Raw genomic sequence first — 22859 nt, 5'->3', positions numbered from 1 at the left:
AAGTTGTAAGGAGCGCACAAAGAATCTGCAAAGGGATAGAGACAGGTTAAGTGAGTGAGCAAAAATGTGGGTGATGGGGCTGTAATGTGGGAAAACGTGAAGTTGTCCACTTTGGTGGGAAGAACAGAAAAGCAGAATATTACTTAAATGAAGAGAGACTGCAGAATGGTGCAGTATGGAGGGATCTGGATGTTCTTGTACATGAATCACAAAATAGTAAGCATGCAGGCACAGCAAGTAGGTAAAAAGGCAAATGGAACATGTTGGCCTTTTATTTTGAGGGGCGTGCAGTTTAAAAGTAGGGAAACATTGCTGCAACTGCATAGGTGTCCTTATTTAAGGAGGTGTCAACTTGTATTCAAGGCACTTCAGAGAAGATTCACTTGGTTGATTCCTGGAATGAAAAGGCTGTTTTATGAGGAGAAGTTGGGTCTATACTCATAGGAGTTCAGAAGAATGAGAGGCAATCTTATTGAAACATGAGATTTTGAGGGTGCTTCACAGGATACATGCTCTGAGGGGTCCCAACAGGGTAAATGCTCTGAGGGGTCCCAACAGGGTAAATGCTCTGAGGGGACCAGTCAGGCTAGATGCTTTGAGGAGGCCATTCAGGCTAGATGTTCTGAGGGAGCCCGACAGGGTAAATGCTCTGAAGGGGCCTGTCAGGGTGGATGCTCTGAGGGGGCCCGACAGGGTAGATGCTCTGAGGAGGCCCGACAGGGTAGATGCTCTGAGGGAGCCCGACAGGGTAGATGCTCTGAGGGAGCCCGACAGGGTAGATGCTCTGAGGGGGCCCGACAGGGTAGATGCTCCAAGGGGGCCTGACAGGGTAGATGCTCTGAGGAGGCCCGACAGGGTTTATGCTCTTAGAAGGCCAGTCAGGGTAGCTGATCTGAGGGGGCCGGTCAGGGTAGATGCTCTGAGGGGGCTAGACAGGGTAGATGATCTGAGGGGGCCAGACAGGGTAAATGCTCTGAGGGGGCCAGACAGGTTGGATGCTCTGAGGGGGCCAGTCAGGGTAGATGCTCTGAGGGGCCAGTCAGGGTAGATGCTCTGTGAGGGCCTGACAAGATTGATCAAGAGAGATGTTTCTTCTAGTGGGAAAATATAGAACTGGGGGGCACAATTTCAAAGCAAGGGGTTTTCCATTTAAAACGGGGATGAGGAGAAATTTCCTGCCTCAGAGTTGCAATTCTCTTCCACAGAGAGCAGTGGAGACTGGGCCATTGAATATATTAAGGTTGAGTCAGACAGATTTTTGATCTTTAAATGGGCTAAAAGTTTTGGGAAGCTGGAAAGTGGTGTTTCGGTTAAAACGGGATTAGCCGTGATCTCATTGAATGACTGAGGAGGCTTTGGGTAGGGAGGCAAAATGGCCTATTCCTGCTTCCACTTCTTATGCTCTTAACCCAACAAGACCTTTTAGAAACTTAAACACAGATTGGATTATCCCTCAAACGTCTAAACTCATGGGAGCACAAGTCAACCTTATGCACATGTACTGCTAATTTAACCCTTTTAGACAAGGTATTATTCAGATGAAATCAAGCTGTACACCTCCCAAATCCTCCCACCAGCATTAGATTTGGTTACAGAAAAACACACAACTCAGCAAAAACAAAGACAGTGCTGATGTGGACAATTTAGTGTCCGGCAGTACTACTATCAAGAAAAAATGCATTCTTTACCCAACAGAACAAATTCTCAAACATGAACACGGATCTTTCTGAAACTGTCAAACACAGATAAATTATTTGACCAAGAGAGGGAAAAAAGGACAAACAAAATTACCTTAAAAAAATGGAACCGTTTTTTGGAAATATCTGCTTGCACAGCTCACTTAATTTCAAACCAATTCACAAAATGTTGAGAGGCCTCACATCAGGTTATTTGTCTGCTCTAGTGCACAGTACATGATCCATAACATAAATTAGGTTTATTACTGCTGGTCTATTCAACCTTAGAAGATCAATAAGTTGCATCAATGTAAAAGTAGATCATTTTGGTTTTAAAAACAGCTTTGCATCAGAGCGCTTTGATGTTAAACATAAGCTTATCAAAAAGTGAGCTATCATTCACAAAGAATAATTCAGAAGGTATAAATGTACCTGGAGAGTCAGAACAACATTTTCTGGCTGGGGATACCAAAGCAGATGCATGTAAACAAATGTAATGATGCATGAAAAATAAAAACAAATCAGCAAAATAATCGTAAGTGCTTGAAATGGTGCAATAACAAAACAATCACAAATAAATTCAGCTCAAAACACAAGCTTATTGTTTCATTAAACACAACATCGAGTATACGTAATGAGCAGGAAGCACCGTTGCTCAACTGGACTATCACACAAGTAAATTTCTAAAATTTCACAAACTTTGTTTTGAATTTACATTTTCCCCTCATGTTCACACGGTCCATCACAAACTCTACTCTCCTCTTTACTTCCTAGACTTCTTTCTCCTCATTTCTGGGCTTTGACTATCAATCAAAATTCACTCTTGGCCCACTGACTCCCACAGCTTTCTTGATTGCACTTCCTCACACCCGTCACACCTGTTTTGACGATGCACCTTCCATCCTCATGCTTCCAGAATGCCTTCCTATTTTCTCAGAATTCTCCACCCCATATAGCTGACAGGGCCCTCGACTTTCCCATTTCATGCACTCTCAGCAATTTCCCACCCTCCTACAGCCAGAATAGGATTCCTCTTGTTCTCAATTTTAACTTCACCAGTCTTCCCATTCAATAGGTCAACTGCCACCATTTCCATTACTTGCTGTGTGATGCCAACAGAAAACACATCTTCCCCTCCACTCTCAGCATTCCAAAAGGGGCCATTCTCTCCACAATATCCAAGTCCATTCTCTGCTAATGTCAATAAGCCCCTCTTCTTTCCTTTTGCATCTTCCCATGCAAGTATTGGAAATACAACACTTGCCCATTTACCACCTCCTTTCTCACTCTCCAAGGCCCTAAATGCTGCTTTCAGGAGAAACAACAACTTGTTATACTTCTTTTAATTTGGTACAATGTATTCGCTGCTCATGTTATGGTTTCCTCCACACCGGAGAGACAAAATGCAGATCAGTTGACTATTTTACAAAACACCTCCATTCAGTTCACAAGCGCGACCATGAGCTTCCAGTTGCCTGCCATTTTAATTCTTCACATTCTTCTTACTTTTAGTCTCCTGAAGTGCTTTAATGAAGCCCAGTGCAAGCTTGAGGTTCAACCTCTCATATTTTGACTGGGCACTTTACAGCCTTCCAGACTCGTTGGCAAATTCAACAATCTTAGATCATAACCTCTTTCCCTAATATTTTCTCTGCTAGTTTTGTTCTTTTTTCTCCCACTTTTTTCTGTTTTTTCGTATTTTATTTCTTTCAAAAGACAGCCATTGATTTTTCGGTGATCCATATCTCCTCTTGTTAAACCATTTGTTTTCTTACTTGTCCCAATGCCACTCTCTTTGGCCTTGCACCATCAACTCTTTCATTTAATCCCTCCTTCTTTCAACCCCATCATAGGCCTCCCATTTTGTTCTCCCCCCGCCCCCCCCCCCCACCCTCCCCCTTTTTATTTGTTTAAAACGTGTTACATCTGGAACTTTTTCTAGTTCTGAAAAAAGGTTTTCGAATGGAAACATTAACGCTGTTTCTCTCCCCATAAATACTGACAAACTGTTGACTATTTCCAGCAACTTTTATTAAAGTAAATTTCCACAGTTGCTGTCGTACCACAAATACAAAATCTAACCAAAACCAGAATTATTTTAAGGGAAATGTACTCATTAGCTTTATTTGAACATGGTCAGATATTGTAGTTCATAGTAGTTTGTCCAACCAACTATTACCTCTTGATATTTGTGTAGAAAGTCTTCATAGTTTTGCTTTATTATCTCAATGATCATCTCTGGAACAAAGAAAGAAAAAATTTACATACAGGGTCATACTTTTTTGCTTGATAAAGATTTTTGTAAATCAAGTTGTTAATTTCTTACTCTACATAAGGGAGTAGGTACTAATGGATATTTGCTGCAAAAGCAAACAGTTATAACAGCCATCACGCCAGAACATAAATGCAATCAAAAAGCACTCGGGAGTTTTTGAAAACTGCTGTTCTAATTTTCCCCCTATTAGGTAGATATACTGCATAGTAAAGACAATATAATATTCTACTGGCCTACACAAGGATGTACATGAAAATCAGATTAGTGCATAAATTATTTCTTAGATATGCTGCAATTTGCATCATTATTTCAAGGATCACATGTTTGAACCAGTCTGTAGAAATTCTTAGCACAGTACTATTCCAGAAGTACACGGAACTATAAAATTATGACAGCAGAGAAGGTGGGCACACAGCCCTTCACGTCGATGATGGCCGTCTGCCACGACAACTTAGCTCGCCCTATTCCCTTCCCCAGAGCACTGCAAATCTCTCTCTTCAGATGCTTACCCAATTCGTTTTTGTTAAATCTTTCTGCAATACACTCTCGAGCAGTGCACTCAGCTCCGAATCACTCACCATGTAAAAAATATTTCCTCACGTCACTGGTGGTTCTTTTGCCATTCAGCTTTAATGAGTATCCTCTGTAAATTGGAACAGTGAATGGGATTTACCGACAACCCGCCGCATGTTTTTTGGCGGCAGAGATGGCCCCCCCAGCGGAATTTTCTGGTCCCGCTGTTGTCAACGGGATTTCCGTCAGTGGAACTGGAATATACCGCCAGCGTGAACAGGTGGTAAATTCCGCCAGGTATCTTTCTATCGACTCTGTCTAGACCGCTCAGGATTTTAAACATATCTATCAAATTTTCTTTATTTTTTTCTTCTCCAATAAGAACAACTCCTGTTGTCCAATCTATCCACATGGCTGGAGTCTGGAACCATTCTCCAAAATCTTTTCTGCACCCTCTCTATAGGTCTCCTAACTGCCTTATCAGCGCCTACATCCCTCGGTAGGAGTGCTATTGAAGTTTCAGAATAGCCAGCACTCCGAATGGACCAACAGCTTTAAGAGCCCACCAACTGTCCTTAATTGGATGTTGGGCCCTCAGGCGGCCTACGGTTAAATTATTGAGCTGGTCCCACTGTTGGCAAGCGCAGGTTCTGGGCCCACCTTTGCCCGGATGTTGGAGTCCTGAAGCTAGGGTAAAATCCAGCCCCAACAGTTTCATCTTTGAGAGACCAATATTCTGGAAATGTCTTTCAATCAGAATCTGAAGTGAGGAGAGGAAAAAGGGAGAAGAGCGGTTTCATAGGAATGAAAAGGACAAAGAGGAGGCTTACAATGAAGCCAAGAGCACAGCAAGTGCCCCAGTCACTAAAAACAAATTTGCAACAGTCTAATAGGAAAGTCTATGATGCTGCTGCGTCACACAGAAGGAAAGTGTCATCATCTCTTTAACAAAATAGATAATTGCAATGACTAAGTCATTCTTAATCATCAATCCCATTCCAAGAAAGAATAATCCACTTCTTTAAAATCATTCTTGGTAACAATATGCAATTTATAAGAGCAAGCTCAGCTCTGCCCCTAAACTAGAAAGCACCTAGTTTTCAAATTAATTATAAAACACAACTAAAATCAGAATTTTAAACTTGGCAATTCTTAGGCAAACACCATGGATATTATGGGCTGGATTCTCTGCTGCCCGCCACCCGTAGCGAATTTCTCAAAACGGCAAAGAATCAAACATCGGGGCAAAAACGGGATCGGCATCTTCCGGATGCTCCGCTCCCCCACTGTCGGCAGCATCGAGGTTTGCATCCTATTAACAGGCAGGGCACCGGATTCTCCACGTTTCCGTGAATCTCCTCTGGGTCGGGATTGACATGGATTGATGAAGGTGTTTCCCAGCATGGACCTGGCACATGGACCTCACGATGGGCCAAGGGGATAGCTCTTCAAGGTGAGTGCCCCGAAGTCCATCGAGGGCCCACTCCCCCCCCCCCCCCACCCCCCACACACAGTGCAAATCCTGCCCACCCCACCCCAATTAGACCCTCTCACCTGACCCCCAACTGTAGTGATATCATGGTTGTGTTGTAACGGATTGACAACTTTAATAATAATAATCTTTATTGTCACAAGTAGGCTTACATTAACACTGAAATGAAGTTACGGTGAAAAGCCCCTAGTCGCCACATTCGGGCGCCTGTTCGGGTACACAGAATTCAGAATGTCCAATTCACCTGACAAGCTCATCTTGCAGAACTTGAGGGGGGAAACTGGAGCACCCGGAGGAACACACACAGACACGGGCAGAACGTGCAGACTCCGCGCAGACAGTGACCCAAACCGGGAATCGAACCTGGGACCATGCTGCTGTGAGCAGTTGACAACGGTTTGATGATTTCCTGCTTGAACTGAGCATAGAATGCATTGAGTTCATTGGGCAGGGGTGCTCTGCTGCCGGAGATTCAACTTGACTTCGCTTTGTAGCCTGTTATGTCGTTTAAGCTTTGCCACAACCGGCACGAGTCCGTGAAATTTGTCTGTGACTCTAGCTTGGTCTGATACTGTCTCATGGCATCCCTCTTGACTTTGCGGAGGTTGAACCTGGATTTCTTGTATAGGTCAGGGGCGCCTGTCTTGAACGCCTCAGGCCTGGCCTTCATTAGGGGGTCAATCATCACATTAAGCCATGGTTTCCAGTTGGTGGAACGTACGTACTACCTTCTTTGGCACGCAGTCTTCTACACACTTGCTGATGAAGTCTGTGAAGGTGGTGGCATACTCGTTCAGGTTGGTCGCTGAGTTCTTAAATATGGACAAGTCTACTGACTCCAAGCAGTCACGTAGGAGCTCTTCTGTTGCCTCGAACCAGCACTGCCTGACTTTCTTGATTGGATTCTTCCGCTTATGTTTCTGCTTGTATGCTGGGAGATGGAGCTGTCATATGGTCCGATTTTCCAAAGTGTCCAAAGTGTGGTCAAGGGATGTACCAAAGAACAAGAACAAAGAAAACTACAGCACAGGAACAAGCCCTTCGGCCCTCCCAGCCTGTGCCGATCCAGATCCTTTATCTAAACCTGTCTCCTTTTTTCCAAGGTCTACTTCCCTCTGTTCCCCGCCCGTTCATATATCTGTCTAGATGCATCTTAAATGATGCTATCGTGCCCTCCTCTACCACCTCCGCTGGAAAAGCGTTCCAGGCACCCACCACCCTCTGCGTAAAAAACTTTCCACGCACATCTCCCTTAAACGTTCCCCCTCTCACCTTGAAATCGTGACCCCTTGTAATTGACACCCCCACTCTTGGAAAAAGCTTGTTGCTATCCACTCTGCCCATACCTCTCATAATTTTGTAGACCTCAATCAGGTCCCCCCTCAACCTCCGTCTTTCCAACGAAAACAATCCTAATCTCCTCAGCCTTTCTTCATAGCTAGCACCCTCCATACCAGGCAACATCCTGGTGAACCTCCTCTGCACCCTCTCTAAAGCATCCACATCCTTCTGGTAATGTGGCGACCAGAACTGCACGCAGTATTCCAAATGTGGCCTAACCAAAGTCCTATACAACTGTAACATGACCTGCCGACTCTTGTACTCAATACCCCGTCCGATGAAGGCAAGCATGCTGTATGCCTTCTTGACCACTCTATCAACCTGCATTGCCACCTTCAGGGTACAATGGATCTGAACTCCCAGATCTCTCTGTACATCAATTTTCCCAGGTACTCTTCTGTCTACCATATAGTATCGGTAGGTGCCTTTGGTTTTTGTGTAGCAGTGGTCGAGAGTATTGACGCCCCTGGTGGGAAAGATGTGTTGGTGAAATTTTGGCAGTACACGCTGGAGGTTGGCCTGGTTGAAGTCCCCGGCCACGATGAACAAGGCCTCCAGATGTTCGGTTTCATTGTTATTTATAGTGGCAGTCCTCTCCTGGACCTCGGCCACCACCTGCACAGATTGCCCCAGGCCTTGGACATGCTGATCTATGGCTGAAACCCTCAACCTCAAGGCCTCCACACTGGATACCAGCTGTGCGGTTCAGCCTGGGTGGCAAGCCTAGCCGCCACCACCTCCTGCTCCTGCACACGGTTGGACTCCTCCACCTTCGCCTGGAGGTGCTGGTTGCTCGCCGACATCCCCTCATGTAATATCTGGCTCCCACGATCCATGGGACTGTCCATTCCAGAAACCTGAAACCCGCGTGGATGGCAGCTAGTCCTGGGGCCTGCCTGCCTTTCGACCATCCACCCCTACGGGAGTTCCTACCTCCACCTGCTTTACCAGAGCATGTGGGTGGTGCGCATCAGACAGTGCTCCAGGAGTCCCGTCACTAACATGCCCAACTGAGGTGTGTGTCTCTGGGATGGTGAAGGGTGTTAGAGACAGCTGTAACAGGAAATCAGTGTCATCATCGGACTCAAGCTCCTGGGTCTCAGGTTGATGGTGCGCGCCCGTGTTGGTGTCCTCATTGCTGGTCGGCACCTGGGGGTCTGGCTGTGGCTGGGTCGGGGATCACCAGCAGCTCCTGCAAGACACAAGTCAACTGCCCTTCCTTTGGGCCTCCCAACCATGTCCAGGGCGTGATCAGGGGCCGCAAGTACGGCGGTCCCCCTCCAGTCTTTTCATGCTCCCAGCGGTTATGAGTGGCCTTACCATTGGGGGAGGAGGGGGGAAATGGATAGTCCTCCGATGCATGCAGCCCAGGGGATGGGTAGCTGGTGGCTTCAGTGGCCAGGGCACCCGGCCAGGGCAGCTGATATGGGTGCTGACAGTTGGTGCATGGTGGAGGTTTCAGCCGCCCTTCGAGTGGGGCAGTTGGTAGGGTTATGGGTATGTGGGACAGGGGTTGATGCCGGGGACACAGTGCTGCCGACTCACCCTGGCCGCCATGAACAGGTCGTGCAGTTTCTTATGGCACTGCTGGCTGTTCCGGATGGTGTTGCTGATGCCATTTACAGCCTCTGCCACCTGCGCCCAAGCACGACAAACGATGTTGGCTGGCAGCCTCCTTCCCGGGCTGGGGTACCAGGTCGCCTGCCTCTCCTTCCCGGCATCTAGCAAGGTCTCAAGCTCGGTGTCTGTAAAACGGGACGGCATTCTCTTCACTGCCACCTTGTGGTGCGTAGGGAGTGAAGTGTGTATATGCGGCTGCAGCTTGTCAGCCTCCTGAGTGTCAATCCTGGACCCAGTGAATCCGGCACCGTTTCCTCATTGGAATCAATCGTGTTCCACGTGGCTCCAGTGCTAGTCCCTTAACGGTCAGTGAATTGGTTCAGGTGCGGTGCCAGTTTTGCTGTCATAGGAGTCCACTAATCCTGCCCCGGTGTCACCACTTAGTCTCAGGAATGGAGAATTCCGCCAATTATATTTGCAAAATATTGTTAAACGCATCTATTTAATTAATTAGCAGAATTTTTAAATTACTTTTTGAAAAGGATTTTATGATATTTTATCTACCTTTACCCCATGTGTTTGCATCAATCTTTAATTATCCTATGTAAAAATGCTTATAAAATGACATTTTAGTGCTTTGTTTTCTTGATTGGGTGCCTGCAAAAATCCTTTAATGTGATTAAAGGACTACACATCCTGCTGCCATCACAGCAACTCCATGCTGGGAATTCTCCAGAGAAGAGCACTGCAATCAGTTACAATATCACTGCAGGTTGATGGAGTTAAATTTCTCACCACAGAGATCACTAAATCACTCAGCAAGGCTTGCTTCAAGGTCATTAACTTTGATACACTGGATAAGTCTTCAATTCTCTGAAAGTATTTGCAGCCATATGAAGACTGTGGCTGCAAGAGCAAGTCAGAGGCTAGGAATCCTGTGGTGAGTAACTCACCTCCTGACTCCCCAAAGCCTGTCCACCACTTGCAAGGCACAAGTCAGGAGAGTGCTGGAATACTTCCCACTTGCCGAGTCGAGGTGCAGCTCCAACAACACTCAAAAAGCTTGACACCATCCAGAACAAAGCAACTGGCTTCATTGACATCCCTTCCACAGTCACTCCCTTTACTACAAACGCAGAGTAGCAGCAGTGTGTACGGTAATGATATGTATAATCTAAGGAGTAAAGGGTTAACAAGATGATGTTCATGTATATCAACACAGGATAGCATCACTGAGTAGTCTTAAAAAAGGCTGCGTCTCTAAGTATCCTGAGATAAGCTGTTGGAGAAGTTGATGAAGAAGGATAGTGTGAGGTTTAGTTAGAGTGTAGGTTGTTCGAGAGAGATAATGAATTCCTGTAACATAGATTCAATACTATTATTTGTTAGCTGTTACTCAGTAGAGTGTGTGAACCATTTCAAGTAGTGTAAAATAAACTAGCTTTGGTTTAAACATATAGCTTTGTGTTCTTTGTAAACATTACGACCTTGGCTATCATGGAGAACAATACAAGGAACATAACATGTACCGTCTACAAGATGCACTGCAGGAACTCACCAAAGCTCCTTGGGCAGCAGATACCTGGGAACACCACCACTAGGAAGTTCCCCTCCAAGTGATTCACCATCCTGACTTGGAAATATATCGCCAACCCTTCACTGTCGCTAGGTCAAAATCCTGGAACTCCCTCCTTAATAGCACAGTTGGTGTAACTACACCACATGGACTGCAGCGGTTCAAGAAGGCAACATACCACCACCATCTCAAGCGCAAGCCCAATTTGGGCAACAAATGTTGGCTTAGTCAACGAAGCCCACATCCCGAAAAAACTAATTTTAAAAACCTTCGCTCTATCAGAAGGGCTGATTGGCATTTTCGACATTAAAGGTGACAACATTAAAGGTCGCAAAATAAAGGTTGCAACAACAGATGGTCAGAACATTCTCTCTTAGGTACAAAGGTATTAACTCACTATCTTGCCACTTTATTGCAAAATATACTAACTTTAAATCTCATCTTTGTGAATCTTTGACATTTTACAGAATAATCACATTTAACTCAAAATTCTTTCAGAAAATTTTAAGAAGTGATCTTAAAGAGTTAGTCAGTTAGTTAAGGAAGAAAGATTAAATCCAGAATATTATTTTAAATTACATTACAAGCGTAGGACAAAGGGGTAGTCAAATTAATAAACTGAAAATTTAGCACCGATGTCAGTAAATTCTTCCTCAAAGAACGATCTGCACATGGCCCAGACACCCCGAGCACCCGAGCATGGGAAGCAAAAATTATGAAATCATTTAGGAACACATTGGAGCTGCAATTGGGCATTTTAGGATCTTTCTGGCTGGGCCTTCAAGATCCATAATAAATGTGATTTGGATCCAAATATGCAGTAGAAAGCTATTCATGTTGAATCTGATTACAGGCGCCAGTGGAAGAAATTGTGGCTAGTATCCTCTCTCATCTTAAATTAGTACTTATAAGACATAAAAGCCTCATTAGCTTAGCTGTCACTTAAAGACCAAGGTTTCATAGAATCGCTACAGTACAGGAGGCCATGCCAGCCCACTTTAAGAGCTACTCATCTAGTCCCATCCTTCACCTTTTCGCATAACCTGCAAATGTTTTATTTTCACTTTGCAAATTAGGGTTGCAATCTAACGGCTGCATCACAAAGTGCAGATCGGTGCAAGCGGTTAGATTGCAGCAGAGGCCAAAATCGGGATCCGCAGCAGGTAGTGATCGGTTTCCGATCAACTGACCCGCACCCATTGGCGGGTTCCGGATCCTGCCTAAATGTGGTGAGAAACCAGTTGACACCAATTAAGGCCAATCTCCATATCGTTAACAAGATGGATCCCCTATCTAATGGTTTCCCATGATCTAACGGGCTCCCCAGCGAGTGGTCGGGTGGGCAACCTTTAGCACGTGTATTTAAAAATGTGAAGCTAGCGCAATGGCTGCTGAAGAGGCGAGTAGCCATCTTTGCAATCGGGTATCCAGCCTGGAGCTCTGGAGCTGCTGCCCCAGTGCTCGGGGGGCTGGGGCGGGAGGAGCCCCCAGGAGGGAATGGGCCCGGTCGAGGAGAATGGGCACCATCTGTGGGGAGCAGTACCTGCGGATCCAACAGGCCACACCCCCCTCCCCAGATTGTGCCATAACAGGGGCAACTTCATCTGGTGCCTACCCATCCCACTGAACACCCCCAGGACAGAGCCCTGTCCATGGCCATATGGCGAGGGTCACTTTAACTCCCTCTGACCATGGCTGCCTCTGACTGCACAGCTGAAGGCAATTGATCATAGAATTTACAGTGCAGATGGAGGCCATTCGGTCCATCAAGTTTGCACCGGCCCTTGGAAAGAGCACCCTACTTAAACCTACACCTCCACCCTATCCCCGTAATCCAGTAACCCCACCTAATCTTTTGAACAATAAGGACAATTTAGCATAGCCAATCCACCTACCCTGCACATCTTTGGACTGTGGGAGGAAACCGGAGCACCCGGAAGAAATCCACGCAGACACGGGGAGCTCCACATACACATCCACCCAAGGCTAGAATTGAACCTTGGACCGTGGAGCTGTATGGCAGCAGTGCTAACCACTGTGTCAGTGTGATAATAGGGAATAAGCATTTTTAGTTACATGAGAACTTCACAGCTGCAGGTTGTTTCTGCTGTATGCTGCTTCTGGGGGCTGCAAATGCCTGGAGGCTTCTGTTGCTGTTCCTTCCTTTTCTGCAGCCAGAAAAAAGTACATTTTTTCTAAGATTCCTGGTTCGTGAAATACGGGGCTCAGGGGGATGTATGAGACCAGAAGGCAAACCGGTTTGAAGCATGAAGATGCTACAGGACCTGATGTGCCACATTGATCCAAATGGGCCACCTGATGATGGCGTTGAAGAAATGCTTTTGTTGCAGATGTGGTGAGTGCTGCATGTACCTGGCACGTGGGTTAAACATTCTTGGAGGTCAAGGATGTTCAGCTGCACCTTGTGCACCAGCGGAATATGTGGATGTCAGGATTTGGTTCCGGTGAGATTGGGCTGTGAGGGAGAAGCTGCGGCTCCTGGACAGAGAATGGCACCGATACATGAAACAAGTTACACAATAATGGACAGATCATTTCTACAACAAAGTTCTGGACATGATAATACGTTCTCAGGCTTGTCCTCCATTTCTGTTAAGGAACCTGCGAGGGGTGATACCATGTGTTGAGTTTTCTTTGGTGCAATGAGCTGATATAGCTTTCTATTGGTACCAATATGGACCTGTGACATTTTCTTCTTGTTTAATGGTTGGTGTGGAATGTTACGTAGTCGATCAGCATATCTGTTGACTGTTTAATAAACAAAATATTCTCAAGTGGATTCCTGTGGATAGATGTGCCATGTTGCAAGCGACTATTACTGACGAGCATCCCAATCAAACGGAGAGGCCTGAACATTTTGCCTGAACACTGGACGTGACAACACTACAGGGTGAGGGTGGGGGAGGGGGGTGCCCAGGGGTCCCTTACGTGGCCGGGGGTGCACGTGCAAAGCAGGATCTCCAGCACAACCAGCTCGTTGGGTGGCATCCTGAGAGATGGCAAGTAACGTAAGGGTGGGGGAGGCTTGTGGAGTTTGAGGGTCCTGGGCTGGAAGCCATAACTGATCGTCAGGCTTTCATCTTCACCAATTCCTCACAGATATCACATTATGGATGGTATTGTGGACCCCGCAGTAGCTGCCCTCACGCTGGGGTGTCAGTCCAGGCGACCAGACACTGGAGAAGGGAGCGGTAACAGCGTTGATGGAAGCTCAAGGCACCAGCCCATGAGCAGAGGCCCATCCCACACTTTTGAGGACCCGGCCGCCCATCAGGTTGTGGAGGGACCCAGAGGGGAGGCCAGCAACGGCCCAAGGTGTATAGACGTCGTTGATTGTTTGAGGAGATGTCAGACAGCATGTGCCACTGGAGGCTCCGCCTCAACAGGAGTATGGTGCAGCACCTGGACCATATCCTTGCAGAGTGGCACCACGAGGAGGAGGAAGATACCCGCTCCCGGTGGTCATCGAGGTCACCGCAGCCCTGAACTTCTACGCTTCCGGTTATTCCAGGGCTCCAGTTGGGACTTTTGCGGTATTTCCCAACCTATAGCCCACAAGTGCATCCGTCAGGTCACTGTTTCCCCAGGCAGCTGACTATATAACTTTGAGCTGGATCAAGCCCCACAAGATGCCCGGCCAGCAGGATTCTCCACTCTTTCTGGCATGCTCCAGCTCCAGGGGGTAATCGATGGCATGCATGTCATATTGCGTGCACCAGGCAGTCCAGGAGTGCCCTTCATCAACATTAAAGGTTCTACTCCCTGAACATGTGTGGCCACTAACTCCTGATCATGCTGGTATGTGCTTGCTTCCTAGGGAGTGTGCACAACAGCTACATCCTGGAGCTGTCAAAGATCCCAGCGTCTTGGAAGTGCGTCCCGAGGATGCGCAGAGGTCCAGTGGCCTTTGATTCCCTTGGCATGCATCCTCTGGTGGGCCTAAGGCCAGAGGTCCCCTGCCGACTTGCTGGGACACATACCTCGCTGTTCCACTCTGTTCCACCCGCTGACCTCGAGATGTGCCATTGTCAGGACGAGGTGACTCAGGAGAGCTGGAGATTGCCATCATCTCCCTGGTGGAAAGCTCCTGGTCAGCCTCCCCCACTACCTCCTCCCAGACATTGCCTCTAGGGCCCTGGAGGCAACCTGGGGATGAAGGGGCAGCTGGACTGAGCTCCAAAGACTCTTACATCATCTGTATTTACCAGCCCTGGCAGCTCCCCATTGTCAGCACCATGTTGTCGACGCCCTCAGTGATGCTCCTCTGTGACTGGGCCACGCTTTGGAGTGTCTAGGCGATGCGCAGCCGAGACTGGGATATGCTCCGTATTGCTTCGACAAGGTCCATATGCATCTGGAATACCTCCCCCAGTAATTGGGACATGTTGTCGAGACTCAGTTATTGCCGTCACAGACTGAGCAACGCCTTGGACACCACCACTCATGATCCTGACCTTGTGCTGCAGGGTCTCCATTGTGGTCACCATGCTAGCAGTGTTGGCCTCAGTGCCATGCATTGCCAGCGCCATCTCTTATATCCTTAGCTGGCTCGTTGTGGGGGAGGGGAGGGGGACGAGGTCTGTGGGTGGCAGGCGCGACCAGTGCCAAGGGGACAATACCAACTCACCTGTGCGACCCAGTAGAAGCCGTCAAATTTATTACGGCGCTGGACACCGGTCCTCCTGGTTACCCTCCCTGAGCTGACGGCCACAGCAATCGCCTCCCAGTTGGCATTGGCTGACCTGTAGCTCACCCTCTGACCCCCTCAGGGGAACAGGATAGCCCCTCACCGTGTCCGACAGTCTAGCCAGGTCAGCATCACCAAAATGTTGGGTTGGCCTGTGAGGTTGCATGGCTGCCTGCTAGCTGGGGTTTGCTCGCAGGGAGCGGTTTATGTGCTGCTCCCACTCGTTAGCGAGGAGCTGCCCGATGCGGTCCAGGCAAATCAGCTGGTGGGACAGCCATTCTGCCATGAAGCATCGTTAATGACCACTCCCACCCCCTAATTGACGTTAGATATCAGTCGCGGTCTCGCCGGGTCGGTTGTCGGGAAGCACCCGGCAAGTCTTGCTCGTCACAACTTCTTCCATTAGATCGTGCCCAACATTCCAATCTGTCTCCACCTCACTCTCTGGCAATGCATTCCAAATCCTAATCACACTGCATATAAAGGTTTCCCTCAAGTCACAGTTGCTCCTTTTACCTTAGATTAGTATCCTCTGGTTCTCAACCTTTCTGCCATTAGGAGCAGTTTCTCCATGTCTGCTCTGTCCAGATCATGATTTTGAGCATCTCTATCAAATTTCCTCTTATTATTCTCTTCTCTAAGGAAAACCACTCCAACTTCTCCAATCTCTCCACGTAGCTGGGAGTTCTGCATCCCTGGAACCATTCTTGTAAATATTTTCTGCATCTTATCTAATGTCTTTGCATCTTCCTGAAGTGTGGCGCCCAGAACTGGACATAATACGCTAACTGAAGCTGACTGAAGCTGAACCAATGTTTTGCATTGGTTCATCATAACTTCCTAGCTTTTGTGCTACATACTCCTTTTTGTAAAGCCCAGGATGTGATATATTTTGTTAGTCACTTTCTCAATCTGCTCTGTCACCTTTAATGATTTGTCTATACAAAGTACAGGTCCCTCTGCTCCTCACCTCCGTTAGAATTGTACCCCTTATTTTACATTGTATTTCCTTCTACCAAAATGAATCATTTCCCCACATTAAATTTCAACTGCCACATGTCTATCTCACCAGCTTTTCTGTCTATCTTCTTGAAGTCTATCGTTACCTTCCTAACAGTTTACAATATTTCCAAGTTCTGTGTCATCTCCAAATTTTGAATTTGTACCCTGCACACCGAAGTATAGGCCATTAATATAGATCAGGTAAAGCAGAGTTCCTAACACTGACCATTGAAGAACCCACTATACACTTTACTCCAGTATTAAAAAACGCATCGTTCTCTACCACTCTGTTTCCTGTCACTCAGCCAACTTTGCATCCACGAGCTTCAACTTTTCTGGCAAGCCTGTTATGTGGTGCTTTATGAAACGGCTTTTGGAACTTCATGTACATCACATGAACTGCATTATCCTCAAAATACTCAAGTTAGCAAGTTTAGCCCTTAACAAGTCCATGCTGACCTTCCTTAATTAATCCACATTTGTCCAACTGACTGTTAATTTTGTCCTGAATACTTGATAACCAAAAGCTTTCACGCCACTGAGATTACATTTACTGGTCTGTGGCTGCTGAGTTTATCTGTACACCCTGCCGGCATCAACACTTCATGCCTGAATAACTCGATCTTTGTCCAAAATCAGAAAGATGCCAATTTCCATTTTGCGCTCTGGAAGCAGCTGCCCTCTGATTTGGCTGGCAGTTAAAGCTATCTCAGTCTTCCTGCCAAGCTTGTTGACTCAAAACAGTAAATCGCATGGAGTCAGAATGAAGTATTCTGTGTAAGCTAGGAATTCAGTAAGATAAATTGGAAATGCACCAAAGATGTCACAATGTAGGCAGCATGCCAACTCTGCAAGAGGTCCAAAATCATGAGAGGCTAACACAAGTTAAAGGGAAGGTGCATTGTAGCTGTCAAAGTCTTTGTACAATGAAGTCACTCTGATTTGAAAAAGACTGAATAAAGGCACAATATAGGGAAGTGTGTACTCCAAGGTTCTTAAACATTGCACTGGAGGCCTTGGCAAAGGAGGTGCAAGCAGCTTCTGTATCCAAAGGACACTAGGAGGCTCTCCAAGGAAATGTTTAGAAGGCAGTGAGCCGTCACGGCTGTCAATGCTCACAGTCAAGCTCCAAATGTCTGAAACTCCCAAGCAGTTTAATGGTCTCAAGTGAAGATCAGCAAATTATCTTCAAATATATTAAGTCACCAATTTCACCATAGGCCTCCAACACAGATCATGCACCACACCCTCACTCACCTAAAAATCTGCATCAGGATGTTTATCTAAAATTCATAGCTCATCTCATTGACATGCTTAACACTGTTGTAAGCCTCATACTCATCACACTTGCATAGCTTGCATACATTAGCTATTGAAACCGTGAAGCGGCAACGTCACTTGAGAATAATGCGTCACATTTTTCTTCCGTTTGAAGGTCAAGGGAGTACACAACCACCAGGGGACAAGCGCAGTGTTGAATCTATCTTCATGGAGGAGGCTGTGCTTTCCATTACTGGAACAGCCACTGCGAAGGCAATGGCAGGGCTGAAGCCAAGGATGATCATATTCTCAAACCTCATCATCCTCCTCACATCCCACTTCCACTTCTCTTTCAATGTCTTCTGATTTACAATCTACAGCCAATGTAAAGATGAATCTCCTACATTCACATCCCCTCACCACAACTTATTTCTGTGTCCTTCACCTTTCAGATACCCAAGAATTGTAACCTATCAGATAGAGACAGAAGAGCAACAAGAGACTTATGGTGAAAAAAACTATTTGGTTTGACACTCAATTATTGATTCTGTGCTTACTTTCGAGGATGGTGCAATGAAAATGTCTAATTTCATGATTTGTGTGTTTTAGGAGTAAAACCTTTGGGTCGGGATTGAGGTTTTAAACAAGAAAGGTAATGGAAGTACCTGGTTCCATGAAGTAAGTGCAATTAAAACCCACCTAGGGTATTTACAGTTTAAATGGGGAGTTTTGTGTTACTGGGATGATGGTAAAAGGCACGCACATCTAGGATCATAATCACTACTTTGGATCTATCTGGATTTTCACAGTAACTTCATTGCCTACTTGTGACAAGAAAGAGATTTTTATTATTAGGAGCCTGGTTATCTCAAGACATCTCAAAAATACTTTGAAGTTGGAATGTAAACAGGGAGGTTTCAATTCATGGAGGCTCCCCAGCTCAAAGTAGTTAAAGGCAACGTATAAACATTGGGTTTCTTGACCCATAAGAAGGCTGTTATTTCCATTGGCTGTATAAATTACCCATGTGGGTCACAGCATCAAAGGGTTGTACTGAAGGTAAAATATAATTAGTTTAAATCTCTATCTGAGGTATCTCAGGTGTGGTGTTGCAATGGGGATAGGCTAGTCAGACAGACACTCGCTTGTGTGGGGTCCGTTTGTGTGTTTTGTTCAAAGAAACTTCAGCATCAGCTTGGAACATTATGAGAAGGTAATTAAGTACCTGTCAGCAGCCAAAACAAACAGCATAGAACCATTGGGAATCAGGAATGTTCCTGATCTGGAGTCATTACACATTAATTGAGTGGGGACAATGTTTGGAAAGAAAGGTCCAAGCGCATGACGAATTAAAATTGTCAGATTTGCCTTGTAAGGCCAACGGATGAGATGTGCAGTGCGATCCTCATAGAAGGCATGCTCTGAAGTCCAAGTACCAGACTAGGAAACGGACAAAATTCAAAGTAAATTCCTAAGAGCTGTTCCACACTCTGGTTTGGGCTCCGGAGGCATCCTTAAGATCCTATAGAGCAGTGTTTTTCAAACATTTTTTTCCCCAGGACCCACTTTTGCCAACTGGCCGATCTTCGGAACTTCGGAACCCACGCCACATTCGTTTATCTTTAATGTGACAGGTGAGTGTGCTTGGTCCTCACAATCACACCCCATGGTCTGGCTGAGCTAGGAGGAAGTAAACACGCCCACGGTTGCATTGGCCCAGAGTGACTGGAGCACGCCACTCATTCTCTCTCTCTCTCTCCCCCCCCCCCCCCCCCCCCCCCCCAACATGTCTGGGCTATCCATAATTATTTTAGTTTCACTCCGTCCCTATTAATGCTCATCTTCCTATGTTATTCTGCATTTCCCACCATGTCGGATTGTCTTTATCTCCATGCCTCTGCCATTATTTCCCCTTTTCAAGAATCTCTCTTATGCATTGGAAGTCTCTTTTCTCCAAGTTCCTAATTATGGCTTTTTCCCGTTTTTCCCTTTATCACCAGGAATTTATTTGTTTTCCTTGCTTCTATTTCTGTTCCTATCTGGTCCAGTCACTGCCCCTCTCCTCATTCGCATCTCTCTTTTTTTCCCTGTTCCCAGGCGACTCTTTCAATTTTCTGTGTCTCTGCCAATTTTGCTTTTCTTCCCCTAGCATCATGTCTGTCTCAATTACATCAGCGCTCTCGTATATCAAAGTAGATTTTGAGTTACAGAGGTGATTTAGAGTTACAAAGGTATGTAGGGAGAGTGATACAGTGATATGGAGAAGTTGTGATATAGAACTAAAGAGGTGGAAGTTAGGCTGTTCTCTTTTGATAATAGTTAAAAACTCAACCATGGATTGCTTCAAAATCTGCCTGCCCCATTTTTACTACCTGTCACTATCTCTGACCTGATGATGTTCAGCAATGGACAAATTCACAGTTTATTTATGGTAAGACTGCAGATTCGAAATTAAGGTCTTTTTTGTCCTGTAGCACCAGAAGATCCCTTCAGTGCAGTAAAAGGGAAATGAACCCATTGCCTCCAAGTGCCTAATCACGCATCAGTATCGCGAAAATATTCATAATCCTACGCTTTTGAAACCAAAGAGACTGCAGTATTGCTCAGCGGTATGAGTGAAAACTTTGTTCTTTTAGAAGATTTTAGTTTAGACGGGCAGCGTGGTCGGCACAGGCTTGGAGGGCCGAAGGGCCTGTTCCTGTGCGGTACTTTTCTTTGTTCTTTGTTCTTTTAGAACTCAAATTGATACAAATCGTAGGCCTTAGTAACAAGGCTCCACAACTCACTCATGCCACTCGCAAAAGGGTTTACCTTCTTTCAGGTATGTGGGCATCGCTGTTCACACTTCTAGGTAGATAACAGTATTGCAACTGTTTTATAACAGCTTGGCCAGATGTGCTGCGTATTGGAGAACTTTAATCTTCAGCAACATCGCCGGGATCTTTTGGGAACACCGCCTCCATCCTTCTGCCACCTGCCCACACCACGGATCACGACTCGCACTTTGAAAAACCCACCTGCTGTGATGTACAGGAAAACCTTTGGGTGGAAATAAAAATACACCAGCAAGTAACCTGTTGAGGTTTGGGGGCTTAAATAATAAGGGTTTATGAAATAGTGTTACTTGCTTTGTTTAATTCTGGTTGAGTAAGAGTTTTTGTTTGAAACTTGAAATCTTGTGATGTAATTTTTTTTTTAAAAAGTTAATAGTCACCCTCAAAATCATAACAATAGCATAAAACTTAAATGTGCAAGTGATGAGACACAAGGCAGAAATGACCTGCAGCCAGGGCAGAAGGTATACAAGCTCACTTACACGCTGTGCTACTGAGAATGAGCACATTAATGAGGTAAGTTGCAAAAAACAGCTGTTGGGTATGCACAATGAAGTGATTGGTTCATTAGTCAAACTACCAGAAAATCCGCATACAATGTCGAAGAACATAGTGGAGCCCAACAACTACTTTGCACAAGGTTTTCAACAAGAAGTGGTGTTTAATTCCATTAGCACATTAGTGGACCCAGCATGTTGCACTGACAGGCGATGTCTCAGCTTCCACTGCAGCACAGGCAGAAAGCACCCAGGGCAGAATTCTCCAGACTGTCTCACCCATTTTCTGGTGCAGCGTGCCCCCACAGGCAATGGGATGCTCCGTCCCAGCAGCCGGCCAGTGGAGTTTCCCCATTCCCGTCAGGAAATCCGTGGGCTTGAGTGCACTGCCGGCGAAACGGAGGATCCCGCCGATGGAGAATCCAGCCCCTAATGTCTGGGTGCTGCAGTGTTACAACATGCTGGGTCCACTAATGTGCTAATGGAATTAAACACCACTTCTTGTTCAAAACCTTGTGCAAAGTAGTTGTTGGGCTCCACTATGTTCCTCGACATTGTATGCGGATTTTCTGGTAGTTTGACTAATGAACCAATCACTTCATTGTGCATACCCAACAGCTGTTTTGCAGCTGAGATGGATGTCAGGAAATCTCAACTTGCTGCCATGCAAGCTCAGACTGCTGTAATCATGACTGCAGATTACCATGTTCAAATAAGGCTTACAGGATGCCACAACAAATCAGAAATCTGTTCTTCAACAGACTAGCAGGATTGCTGAGTAACAAAATGCCATTTATTAGTTTTTTTTCAAATTACACTACAATTATGTGCCTTAATTATGATTGTCACCTTTTAGAAACAGATGATGGAGTGCAGGCATTGCATCAAAACTACAGGTTTACAAATACCTCCAGATCTGCTGTCTCCACATTAAAATTAAAGTAGACCCAGGTGTCGCCTTTTTAATCCGTAAATAAAAAATATGATTTAAAGTTAAGCTAAAACTTAAACCCAAAGCAATTGTTTATTCCTAACACCCAGAAATGAAATAGAACTTAGTACCACTATTTCCTAACAATTGCCACTACACTAAATGGAGTAGTTTCAAATAGATTCAGCATCATAAGGCACTGTGGACCAAAAACAGCAGCAGAACTGTATTCAACTACAATCTATAGGGCGCGATTCTCCCTAAAGGGAACAGACCCCTAGTGAGCACGTTGAGCCATGTGTTTTCTGGCACTTGCAGGGGCCTGAACAGGGAGTGCGCAGCCAAGGCCACAAATAGCCCCATTTTGTACAGTGGGGAGCTCCGCTCGCCAGAACTCCCCATTGTAGCAAGATGGCTCGGTCTCAGAGGCCCCCAAAACAATCCCCACCAGCCCGAATGCAATATGGGAGGGTCTCCTGATCCCCAGCCTGGCACCCTGGCAGTGCCCTGCCCAAAGGGCATGCAGCTGAGAGCCGCTGATCCCCTGGGAGACCCCCATGAGTGCGGTTCCATCTGGTTCCCGTTTGTGGAGACCACTGCTGAACGGCACTTGCCCAAGGTCTCTAAGGCGAAGGGGTGAATTCCAAAGCCTCAGGTACCTCGGGAATCTGCACATTAGGGTGAGGCCTAGTGCCTCACTCTAATATGCAGATTTGCTAAAAAGTGATCCCGCCCATTGTGGGCGGTATTCACATCGCAATGCATTGAATCGCGCGAGGTATTGCGAGCCAGGTAGATCCCTGGAGCAGGGTCTCCCGGCTTTCAACAGCCATGCTGCGCCACAGCGACCTGCTTTTTGGATGCAGCACGGCCTTTGGATCGCACCCATAATCTCATGGTCCAACATATCCTCAGTCTACCAATCTTCTTCAATGTGGGCTGTGGTATGTCTAAAACTGTGTGCTGCTGAAGCTACAAAACAGCACTAGAAACCTAGAACGCTATTGACAGACGAGCCTGCTTGGTCCTAACAATCTCACTTGCTTTGTCATTCAATGTTACATTTCTGCTAAGGAGTTCAGCTGATGATTTAAGTTCTCGCTGCTTCCTTTGAAAAAAATCAAGAGGTTTGTCCTCGAATTCGCAATATCTTTGAAATTTTGAGAGTTTTAAACTCTCATTATCAGTACCTCC

General features: G+C 46.1%; 1 protein-coding gene across 17 annotated transcripts in view; it reads right to left on the bottom strand.

The window, feature by feature from the left end:
* The window catches only part of LOC119963057 (prominin-1-A-like), a 308012-nt gene that overhangs the window by 174115 nt on the left and 111038 nt on the right, over positions 1–22859 (bottom strand). For 16 of the 17 annotated variants that reach the window (XM_038791582.1, XM_038791585.1, XM_038791593.1 and 13 more), the window contains exons 3-4: positions 3856–3914; positions 2109–2135 (exon numbers count right to left, since the gene is read on the bottom strand). In XM_038791582.1, the coding sequence (XP_038647510.1) occupies positions 2109–2135; positions 3856–3914 (86 nt within the window). The remainder of the gene's footprint in view (positions 1–2108; positions 2136–3855; positions 3915–22859) is intronic. The other variant, XM_038791586.1, reaches the window with a different exon arrangement.

The sequence above is a fragment of the Scyliorhinus canicula genome, chromosome 3 (assembly GCF_902713615.1).
Source record: "Scyliorhinus canicula chromosome 3, sScyCan1.1, whole genome shotgun sequence".
NCBI classification, from domain to species: Eukaryota; Metazoa; Chordata; class Chondrichthyes; order Carcharhiniformes; family Scyliorhinidae; genus Scyliorhinus; species Scyliorhinus canicula.
The sequence above is the reverse complement of the archived record's forward strand: the minus strand, read 5'-3'. Positions and strand labels throughout refer to the sequence as shown.